Raw genomic sequence first — 11,462 nt, 5'->3', positions numbered from 1 at the left:
TGATTTCTAATTTAAAAACACTCAAATCTATGGGACATAATTTGTAACTTAGTGAAGTCTTTTAACAGTCCATAGCTTCACATTACAAAGATTTACAAAAACAGTAGTATTTGTTTCTTCTTTATCAAAACAAGATTCAACCCTGTGTGCAGTTAAATAATTGAAGAAAGATTACTTCATCACACACACGGCATCATCATCCTTAATAGATTGTTTGTTAGTGATTTGTTTGTCTAAATAGAGTTAACAGATCTCGTTTGACAGGCATGTGATGGAAAGAAAAAAAAAAATTTGGGCAGTGAGTGAGCGAGATAGGGAGAACTTCCTTCTCCTTCTTCTTCTTCTTCTTCTATCTCCAATTGGGTGGTGTCCATGTGCCACTCTCTTTCTCTATCTCACTCACCTGCCTTTGATTCAAAATTGTGGGCCTTCATCATTTTTATAATTTTTTGGCCGATCAAAATCTTTCATCACCAGACAAAAACTCAGTCATTTTACTACTTGTTCATTACAGCAGCTTAGTTAAACAAACTCAATTGTAACTTCAATTCCATTTCCAACATTACCCAGTCTAGACAACACAGTACACATTCACTATGACAGTTTTTCTTTCTCTCTCTGTAGAATGAACAGAGTTGTGGGGTGAGGTGAGATTTTATTACTAAAGAAGTGTGGGTCTATACTTAGGGAGGGTGCTTAGGGAAGGGTGCATAGAATGGACTATGGTGGTCATACTAAAAATAAGTCAAGACTCATCCTCCCTCCCTGTCTTCACAGGCCTATATATACTTCTGACTAACTTTGAAATTATTCAACCCATTTTCCATTTTACACTTCTATATCTCTTCGGTGTTGGAAGTGGGTTGTAACATTTACATACCAGAAGCATTCATCATCATCATCAATGGCGGTTTTCTTGGTTGTTTTTCTAGCGGTGGTAGTATTATGTTTCATCTGTACTGCGCTACTTAGATGGAATGAAGTTAGATACAGGAAGAAAGGTTTACCTCCTGGTACTATGGGTTGGCCTGTTTTTGGTGAAACTACTGAGTTTCTTAAACAGGGTCCCAACTTCATGAAAAACCAAAGAGCAAGGTCAGTTGTGTGCTATTTGATTTTCTCTCTTGTTTTGTTTTTATTCATTTCTTTACTCTAATCATAATGTGGTAATGAATTATTGGTTTCTTAGAATATGGTGTTTTGTTCCTGTTCTTCGTTATTGGATATATTCTATTTTGTTGCAAAACAGAGTACTTATTTTTTAAAGAACTCTTTTCTTGATTGAATTTTTCATAGTATCTAATGTGAAATCTACAGTGTTGCATGGAATGAATTTCATTAGCCAATTATATAATCACTTAATTTTTCTGAAAAGTAGCCACAAAAAGATTTGAGTAATTTCTGTTCATAAGAGTTCATTTTTTTTTTTGAAGTAGGTAGGTAATACAGTTTTTTCTGTTTGTTTTTCATTCAAATATTTTCAGGTATGGGAGTTTCTTCAAATCCCACATATTGGGTTGTCCAACAATTGTATCAATGGATCCAGAGTTGAATAGATATATCCTATTGAATGAAGGAAAAGGATTAGTTCCTGGTTATCCACAATCCATGTTAGATATTTTAGGAAAATGCAATATCGCTGCGGTGAACGGTTCAGCTCATAAAGCTATGAGAGGGTCAATGCTTTCAATTGTTAGTCCTTCCACTATCAGAGATCAACTTCTTCCTAAGGTTGATGAGTTTATGAGATCTCACCTCAGTAATTGGGGTGGTAAAACTCTTGACATCCAAGAAAAAACTAAAGAGGTTAGTTAGTTGCTTGCTTTTACTCTTCTGTTTCCGGTACCAAATGAATAACATTTCTTAGTAAGTTTTTAATTAATTTGTGTGTTTTGTGTACAGATGGCTTTGTTATCTTCGTTTTATCAGATCGGTATTGCATCTGACGAAAAATCTGAATCACTCAAGACTGAATTCTGCAAACTAGTAATAGGAACTCTCTCGCTTCCTATCAACCTTCCGGGCACAAATTACAACCGTGGATTCAAGGTAAACGCAATACAAATTCACAAGTATCCAAGTATAATTGTTTAAGAGGTTTTTTGAAACTATCCATTTGTCCCAGTATTGGCAAAAGTGTGTGTGTGAGAGATTAAAAGCAATGTCATGTGTTCTATTTTTGGAGGTTTTTGATCTGAGAGGCCTACTGCACGTGTTTCGTATAGCGACCGCTGTGCTTCTGTTGGTTTTGTCACACAGTCTTTTGATTTGATGGTTCTTTCTACTTGTGTTCGGATTTTAGATATGGTTACTGATGTTTTTTACTTTATCGTTTTGTCACAGGGAAGAAAGAATGTTATTGAGATTTTGAGAAAAATCATTGAGGAACGAAGAGCTTCACCGAGTACCCACAATGACATGCTTGGTGGTCTAATAGGAGATAACAGATACAATCTAAGTGTTGAGGAGATAATGGATCAAATAATTACGGTCCTTTACTCCGGGTACGAAACTGTGTCAACAACTTCGATGATGGCTGTCAAGTATCTTCATGATCATCCTAGAGCTCTTCAAGAACTTAGGGTGCGTATAAGGATTTCAAGTTGGATTTCGACTTTGCTTTCATTTGTATGTTTTGATTTGTTAACATTTCTGACCGTAATTTGATGTATTCTTTTGTAGGAAGAACATTTAGCAATTAGAAAACATAAAGGACCAGATGACCCTATTGATTGGAACGATTACCCGTCCATGAAATTCACGCGCGCTGTAAGTAATTTCATCTGAGAACTTCCTCATGTTCATAAAAAAAAAAAAAAATACAACAGTAGAAGCTAATTTATACGATACTTTACATAATCAGGTGATATTCGAAACAATGAGACTGGCTACAATTGTTAATGGGGTACTTAGGCAGACAACCGAGGACATGGAATTGAACGGTAAGAATTCTTGAATCATTCATGTCACCCGTAATTTCATCTTGTTTTCTCTCGGTTTAATACATTTTTTTTTATCGAGTGTTTCTTTACTTTGTGATTTCATGGTAAAAATAACAGCTACATGCATTGTGAATATTTTGTTGTAAAACAGACAAGGAAAATAAGAAAACACAATAAGTAGGAGCACTTATGCAGTAGAAATTTTTATATTCTCTTTTCTTTTTTTTTTGGTTGGAAATTTTAGTATTTTATGGATGAAGCCACATGAGTGTAAAGGTTCATACTCATAGTGTAATGGTGGACCAAGCCAGGTTCATCGCATTATATACAGATACATATATATATCAATATACATTCTTTTCAATTTCGAAAAAATATTTATGTATTTAAAGTTGTATTATGATTAAAAGTTTCGTACTGATCTGTTATTGATTTTCTTTCTTTTGCCATCTTTATAAAGAAAATGATCTGTAAGTGATTATATTGTGATGATTTCTTTTTAATTTATTTTTTGGCTTTACAGGATTTCTTATTCCAAAAGGATGGAGAATTTATGTATATACAAGAGAAAGCAACTATGATTCATGTCTTTATCCAGACCCTTTAGCTTTTAATCCATGGAGATGGAAGGTCAGTTCTTCTGGTTCATGTTTTTCTAATTCTTAGTTGACATGGCATGTGTAGCACAACAATCACTATATCATTTGGTCTGCCAAGTGGTCCACATTGCATTTTTGTTCGTTTTAGTCGACTACGAATAAAAAAACTAACAATTATTTGCTGGTGAGATGCAGGATAGGAGTTTGGAGTCTCACCATCACATGATGTTATTTGGTGGAGGAACTAGGTTATGTCCCGGAAAAGAGTTGGGAATTGCAGAAGTTTCAACATTCCTTCATTACTTTGTTACAAAATACAGGTAGTTACTCCTGCATTGCTCTGCTCATGTATGATTTTCTTGTGAACATACCGGCCGATTAGACTGTAGTACAGTGGTAAAGTCATCGGCACAAAATTCTTTACCGAATATAGACTGGCCAAGAGTACTCAAGTACTCAACTTAGGTTCTTATTGTCTGTGGGGACTGTCCTCTTCCACGGTCCACACGTGTAGCTTCCCGCATTATCCAGAGTGGGCCTATTTGCACAAACATGTGTGCCACTCAGTACTCACCCACCCTCACTATCCTACCTCTACACCAGAATGGCCCATATACTAGAGCTGTACTAAAGTAACCTAATGCAATGCTCAACATGCAAAAACAGCACTTAGTTTATGTTCTAACTCTTTTCTCTTTGGATTTGATGTTGGTATTGCAGATGGGAGGAAGTTGGAGGAGATACATTAATGAAATTCCCAAGAGTTGAAGCACCAAATGGTTTCCATATCAGAGTTTCTTCAAGCCAATAATTTTTTTTCCAAGTTACAGAAAGATATACACGAAGAACATCGATGTACAAACTCACCATGTCTGAAGTGATAGGCTCCTAGCTGAATTGGTTATTGGACTAAAAGGTTGATCAAGAATCGGAAGAAAGCATATTGAGGTAAAGAAAAGGTTTAGGTTTCTTGGTTAAGGACGAGTACATAGTGGTAACTTCCTATAGAGCCAAATTCCTGACTGGTCTCCTCAGTGTTCAAATCTTAAGAGTTTAGGTGATTCTAACAATTCTACCCTCGAAGCGGTGTTTGAAGTTTACCTTAAAGATGATGATGACACCGGATGCGGGTGTAGGTTAACTTAAGAAGAAGCATATAGGTTTTCTAGTTTAGTTTCTTTTCCTTATAAATATTTTTTCATTTTTTTTCCATCTTGCTACATTTTTTCTTTTGTATAAATGAAAAATAAAAATAAAATGTTAACTGATTTTATGTTGTATATATTTGTATTGGCGGGTCGCGTCGTAGTCCCTATTTTGAATGTTAATGCTCACCAAAATAAAAAAAAATTGAAGATGTTTTTTTCTTTCATTTTATTTTTCCCATTGACATTCTGATAATTGTAAATCAACAGTCACCAATGAACAGATGACATCTAGACAGTTGCAAGTTAACCGTTGCCTAAGATAACATTTCTATATATAGAATACATGATATAGTTTGGATAACTTTGCCTATGTAAAGAGTGGTTGAGATCTGTCCTCCTAAAAGATAAATCTACGACCGTTGTGTTTTGCCTGTGGGGTTATCGAAGGATGAAATGAAACGCACCAGATATCAAAGAGTCAAAGATCGTGTAGCATCTCCCTTTCAGACTCTTCTCCTACCTCAAAACCGAAATTGAAATTCATAATTTCATCGTATGAAGTTGAATCATGTTGCCTACTTCCCTCGCATACAATGCTGTATTGATGATTGGTTAACGTCTTCTCTATTAGCCCCATTCGTATTCATTCATCTTGACATCATGAATCAAGGGTACATAAACCTCTCTGCATTTTATCTAGCACATTCATACGGTATCTCTTTTATTTTCTACCTCATTCTTTGGGTTACACCAATATTTCTTCCATCTCTTTATATTTTTACTTTTTAACTGGTATTACGAATTTTAATTTATTCTTAATGTAAAGTAACCTGTGCTACGGTTCTTGAACCTTTTTATCCTTTCTTGAAGGTGATTCCAATGGGTCACAAATTTTATTTGTGTTGTTTCCGATTTAATTTTTGGAGGATGAAACTGCTTTGATTCTAATGTCAAAATCGATGGTGCAAATGATAATGTAAGTGAATTTTAATTTTTTTCCCAACAGTTCTTATATTTATATAAAATTGACTTTTTTTTTAGAATCCAGAAGTTTTTTTTTTTTGTTAAAACTCCATAAGAAAGTAGTTCTAATCAGTTTTTGAATTTCCATGTTTAATTCAGAGTACACTATCTTCTGAGTCTATGTGATCTTGAATTTTAGAGTACAAGTGTCTCCAAAGGCATCTTCTTAGAGCATCCACAATCACGATCATAATTAGGGACTATACCCAAATTTGGTCAGGATTGGAAGCGTAGTGGAACAGACTATAAGCATATTTGGTCTGGATTTTTAGGGTTTGAGACTAAAACTAGTCGTCAACCCAGACCAAACCCAAGTATAGTGGGACGAAGATATAATGAGCGTATGGTTTAAGCGTAAGTATAAGGGCCGCTTGACAGTGGGGCGTTTATTAAAAGGGCGCTTGAGATGGGGCGGTGATATAAAGGGCGCTTGATTGAGGCGAGAGTATTATCAGCGCCTGATTGGGGCGAGAGTATTATTAGCGCCTCACATCAAGCGCATATACTATCACCGCCCAACATATACAATAATTACTCCCCCAACAAGACGTTTGCTATAAGTCCGCCTGCTGATCGGGCGTAGTATTTCATTTCCGTCTGCTGATTGGGCGTAGTCTTTCATTTCCGTCTGTTGCCAGGCGTTAGTAATACTCACGCCCAACACCAGGCGTTCAAAATACATTCGTCCCATACATACGCCCACAATACCAACGCCTGACCATTGTACGCTCATTGTATATCCGTTCCATTTCATACGTTGTTATTTTGTTCGCCTGACTAAATTTTAGTCTTTCACCACTACGCTTGACCTCTGAAAATGCCAAATAAATTTAGCTTTTGGTATGGCGTTTGGTCTTTAGTCCCGTTTATGATTGTGGTTGCTCTTAGGATTAACATTTGGTTCTTGGGATATTTGTTTCTTAAATTTGTTTTCATTGGTAGTTTCTCTTAGGTTGTATAAGTAGTTATCAATTTTTAATTTGATTCGTCTTTGGTTAATCATATCATAAAGTTTCTGACAACACCTACAGTCGTTACCCACTAAACCCTCTAATGTGATATCACCGGTATGTTAGTGGCCCTCTTTGCCAGACCTAACTTCCTCCTCCTCCCCTTCCGTACTTTATTTTTTCCTTCGCAGATCAATCGATTCACCTCCCCAGTGAAAATGACCCTTTGTTTCCTTTGTTCGGGTTGGGTGGTTTTGGGCGTGAGCTAATCGCACCGTTTAGATCATGAGTGTTGCAGACATTTGATGTCCCGCCGGCGTGGTCAGACCGCCTAAGCGTCCTTGTTGCCAAGGGGAACACTCTTCGCTCGACCCTTCTCGATGCCGATAGTTCGGCTTTCCTTCTCGTTTTTTTATTCTCCGCTTTAGTCCGCTTCCCCAATGACACCCCTACCCCGTACATCCCGCCCAACCTGTGATATCCAGTTCGGGACAGCCGCCCAGGCTTAATCCATCGAGCCGTTGTTCCGTCCCGGCCATCAACGGTATCCGATCTGACTTGCTTGGTTTCGTAGATGAAGATTGTGTTGGGCTGGCCAATATAGGTCCCCGTATCGTCGTAGATGTACGGAGAAGCGGAGATCTTGATGTCTGGGGAACAAAGTGTATCCCACCTGACGTGTCTTACAATGCTTGACTTCGTATCTACGCACACTTCATGGGATTGCTACCCTTTGGCTCAGTCCGTCGATTCCCTCCTAGAGGACAGTTAGCGAACGCGCGAGTCGAAGACGAACCCAGTGCGTTGTTGGCACTTGGCACCAAGGGAAATTTATTCCTTGGCCCCTTCCGGGCCTAGTGTTTACCCCATCGACGCTTACCACGGCTAGTAAGGATTAACTAAGGACCGAGATCCGAAGTCTAAGGGGGCATCGAACTTGGGTTAACATGTGCACTAACATCTGGAGCCGAGGTACAAGGGGCCTTAGTGAGCGCCTCAGGGTTCCTTCACATGGATTGCGATTTTCCATGCTTTCCTATCGGACACGATGTCTGGCGACAGTGGTATTTTTCCTAAGTCCTCGCGAACAGTCTTCCCAAATCTTCTTTGGCCGGCCGACTTTTGGCCTCCCTGGTTGTATGTTTCTTATGTTCTTAATTCCTTCGTGTATTGGACGCCAGCTGTTCTGTACTAGACGTCCGAACAAGCGCAGGCGTCGGGCCTCTCAGCCAAGGCTAAGGTTATATACTCGTTTCCGAAGATTATCCGGGCCTGTCGGCCAAGGCTATATACTCGTTGAATACATCAGTGTAGCGCGCGTGCGGCGCAGGACATCTAAGGGCATCACAGACAAAGATGCCCATCTCTCTCTAATTCCTATTTTCCTACCTCCCCATCTCTCTCTAATTCCTATTTTCACTCCGCAACATCTCTCCAATCACCTCCTCCATATCCCGCATTCTAAAATATGATTCTCTACATTTTAGGGCCGTAATGGAGAGCTGAGTTTAACCAGGTTCATGCAAGGCAGAAGTGTAATGGGTATTGCTGACTCTACACGACAAAGATGAACGAGAAAATGGATGATGATGCTGTGGTTGAGTGCGAGAGGAGAAGTGGGCTTGTTGTGTTTGTGAAATCGTCGCAGACAACTCAGGAGTTAAGAAGGATACATGGTCAGAGATGAGCAGTAAATGGTTACCGAATGGGTGTTTGATCGAATGCAAAATGATGTTGCTGCCATTGCTTTTGGTTCAACTGGAATTTGGGTTTCGCCAGTGGAGAATGAAATTGGGTTTAACCCATTTGTTGTAGACAGATTGAACGAAGGGAGAGTGCAGTCAGTGGTGACTGCACACATATCGCAGAAGAATATAGAGCAGTTTGGTGCTCGAGTTTATCCATGAAGAAGTGTGATGTTGGTGCCGTGCCTTGCTGGTGATTTGATGGAGTTTGCAGTTGAGAACAACAATGGAGTTTCGGGATTTGGTTATGCAACAACAGATGATGGGATTGGAGTTCTGTCCAAGAGAAGTTGCAATCGGTGATATGGTGATTAAATGGGAAGAAACTAAGAAACTGCTGCTGCCGGTGTAGAATTTTGGAAGACCGGACTGAATATGGCTGAGATGGCTTATATTGGAGTGTGTTTAGTCCCTGGGTATGCTAAGAAAATTTGGGTTCTCGTTACATTGAAATTGCAAGGGAAGCTAAGCGAGAGAAAGATGCTGTGACCGGAAGAAGAATTGTTGTTGCAGTTGGCAGTGGTAGGCATTCTCGGGCTCTGCAGCAGCAACGTCTTTGGAGTTTGGGGTGTTTTGGTTGCTGTTCGAACTGGAGAAGGAAGGTGCTTAGAAGTTCAGGGTGCAGCTGGTGTGATCTACAGCGACAAGAAACTTAACCGGACGGGAAGTGAAGATGTACGTTAAGCTTTGCCATCAGTTCAATTAATAGAGTTTGGTGCTTGGCCTGATTTTGGAAGGAGCTGCAGTGGTCAGGGAATTGATTATGCCTTGCTGGCAGGGGTGAGTATGGGCCGGTATGGACCGGTTTTCACCCCATCCGCATCCAATCCAATACATTACGGATTTTAAATTTGGCATCCACATCCAATCCACATCCAACGGATTTGCATCCAATGGATACACGGATGGACGGATTGGATACGGATAATCCAATGGATTTGTTTTAGTTAAAGTTTATAAGAAAGAAAAGAAAGCCAACACAAATGACTCCTCATAGAACCTACATATCCTATATATATCTAGGAAGATAAAAAATTCCATGTACAACACCCTAGGCAAACACCTTAAGAATTCCTAAATGATCCATTATATTTTTTAGAACTATATAAATGTACTTAATTTAACGGATATGGATGTTCAACGGATTTTCAAAATTGCATCCGGGCCCGATCCGTAATCCGTTGGATTTCAAAAATTCCATCCGCATCCAACCCATTAACGAACGGGCCGGACATCTATCCGTAAATGAACGGTTGGTCCCGGTTAAATCCACGGATTATGGGCCAAATGCTCACCCATACTTGCTGGTGACAGAGATTCTAAAGTGGATTTGGCAATCGGAGTTTATAATGGGCCGGCCTGGGCTGGACTCGTAGGCAATTGTTCGGTAGGTGCTTTATGGACCCTAAACAACAATTACATATACCTGAACGGAGAAGAACAGAGAGGAGGAGGCCGACCAGGGGCTGCGGCTGCAGATCCGTTTACTGAGATTAGGGTTAAGAGTTTTATTACTTCCATTTTCGTTTTGAGTTAGCTAGGATTGATTTTAGATTTATTTGTGGCTTTTGAGAAAGCCACGCCATATACGTGGCTATATGTGATGTTTAGCCACGCCAATTTACAATTACCTTCATCCACGTGGCTGTATTAGAAACCGTTGAATCTCTTTTAAGATGATGCAATATTGACCGTCAAATTAGATGCATCCTACACCGTCCACATGTAACGTTGCGAGCCGTTCATTGGATATCCTACAGACACGTCATACAGCGTGGCTATATATGATGTTTAGCCACGCCAATTTACAATTACCTTCATCCACGTGGTTGTATTAGGAACCGTTGAATCCCTTTTAAGATGATGCAATATTGACCGTCAAATTAGATGCATCCTACACCGTCCACATGTAACGTTGTGAGCCGAAGTTCTAGGTTAATTTATTTTGTTTTCTAAACAATGGGTTTCTATAATTTTAGCTTAATGTTAATTGTTTTGGCTCTCTCTCAATGTTTTACCTTCTTGCTATATTTTTCATATTCTATGCAATGTATAGTCCATAATTAGATTAGTAGAAGGACTCGTTGAACCTTAGCAATAAGCGATTTATGAATATCTCTTGACTATTTATGCCATGTATACTTAGTGCTTTGGAATTCTACATTTAAGGTGAGAACAAACAACCGTTTTGATAATTCTTGTGAATGATTCTTTAACGAAACATCTTCCATGTATGAGTAGTTAGGTTTGCAATTCTACATGAGTAAACTTGAGACCCTTTGTGATTGAATGCAAGTAACTCACCTACAACGGATTCCCGGATCTTTAACCCTCACATCTTTGATTGCCTTGCTATTATTTTGCTTTCATAGTTTCATAAACTTCATAGATATTGAATCTGATTATTTAGTTTTTGGTATTAGTTAGTAGTAGTATTTTCACACTCCTCGTGGGAACGACCTGTACTTGCCATTGTCTACTAGTTAGACACTGTGCACTTGCAGTATTTTATTGTAGGTTTTTGAGCCTATCACCTATCTTGAGACAAAATTCGTATTGTTATGTAGACTTCGATTATACATTGCTATTTCGAGCCGAGTTTATATCGCTTATCTATTTCTCGAAATATGTGTTGGCAAGCTTTTGCTTTGGCCAATTTCATCTTTACAAGTGACGAAAGTCATGTTGATTATTTCAATATCTTGAAAATTGCTTTGATGAAACATAGTATGTGAATAACCTCTATTTAACATCCTCTAAGAATGTTTCAATGATTGAAATGAGAGTTTATAATATATAACCTTGAATGGATATAAACATTGTATGTAAACTCATACTTGTGTAAGTCCAAAATCCTTTAACTAAAGTATGTGTACTTTACTGGTTCAGGATGTCCGGAAGCTAAGTCCGCGTACCCGTACGCATCCTGCCGAAAGTTCACATCCCTTGAATTTCTGCTAGAGTTTGTGAACTGAAAACAAACTCAATCTGGGTATTAAGTATGAGTACCGGCATGCGTACTTGAGTGGGTTATTTTCTAAAAATGGTTTATTCT

At 38.7% G+C, this 11,462-nt stretch overlaps 1 protein-coding gene across 1 annotated transcript; it reads left to right on the top strand.

Moving 5' to 3' along the window:
- The first annotated feature begins 270 nt into the window (after nucleotides 1–270).
- Nucleotides 271–4,821, top strand: LOC113275767 (cytochrome P450 85A1-like). The gene is made up of 9 exons (XM_026525334.1): nucleotides 271–1,095; nucleotides 1,485–1,806; nucleotides 1,903–2,049; nucleotides 2,344–2,583; nucleotides 2,683–2,769; nucleotides 2,864–2,942; nucleotides 3,466–3,572; nucleotides 3,737–3,861; nucleotides 4,262–4,821. Exons 1-9 carry the CDS (start codon nucleotides 905–907, stop codon nucleotides 4,350–4,352), a joined length of 1,389 nt encoding a protein of 462 aa, XP_026381119.1. The 5' UTR covers nucleotides 271–904; the 3' UTR covers nucleotides 4,353–4,821.
- Nucleotides 4,822–11,462: the final 6,641 nt, after the last annotated feature.

This window comes from Papaver somniferum, chromosome 4 (assembly GCF_003573695.1).
Source record: "Papaver somniferum cultivar HN1 chromosome 4, ASM357369v1, whole genome shotgun sequence".
Classification (NCBI taxonomy): domain Eukaryota; kingdom Viridiplantae; phylum Streptophyta; class Magnoliopsida; order Ranunculales; family Papaveraceae; genus Papaver; species Papaver somniferum.
This window is presented reverse-complemented; position numbering and strand designations above follow the sequence as displayed.

Coding starts and splice junctions, on each gene's coding strand:
- LOC113275767 (XM_026525334.1), top strand. CDS start 905: ATGGCGGTTTTCTTGGTTGTTTTTCTAGCGGTGGTAGTATTATGTTTC. Junction 1,096..1,484: donor ATGAAAAACCAAAGAGCAAG/GTCAGTTGTGTG, acceptor AAATATTTTCAG/GTATGGGAGTTTCTTCAAAT. Junction 2,584..2,682: donor GAGCTCTTCAAGAACTTAGG/GTGCGTATAAGG, acceptor ATTCTTTTGTAG/GAAGAACATTTAGCAATTAG.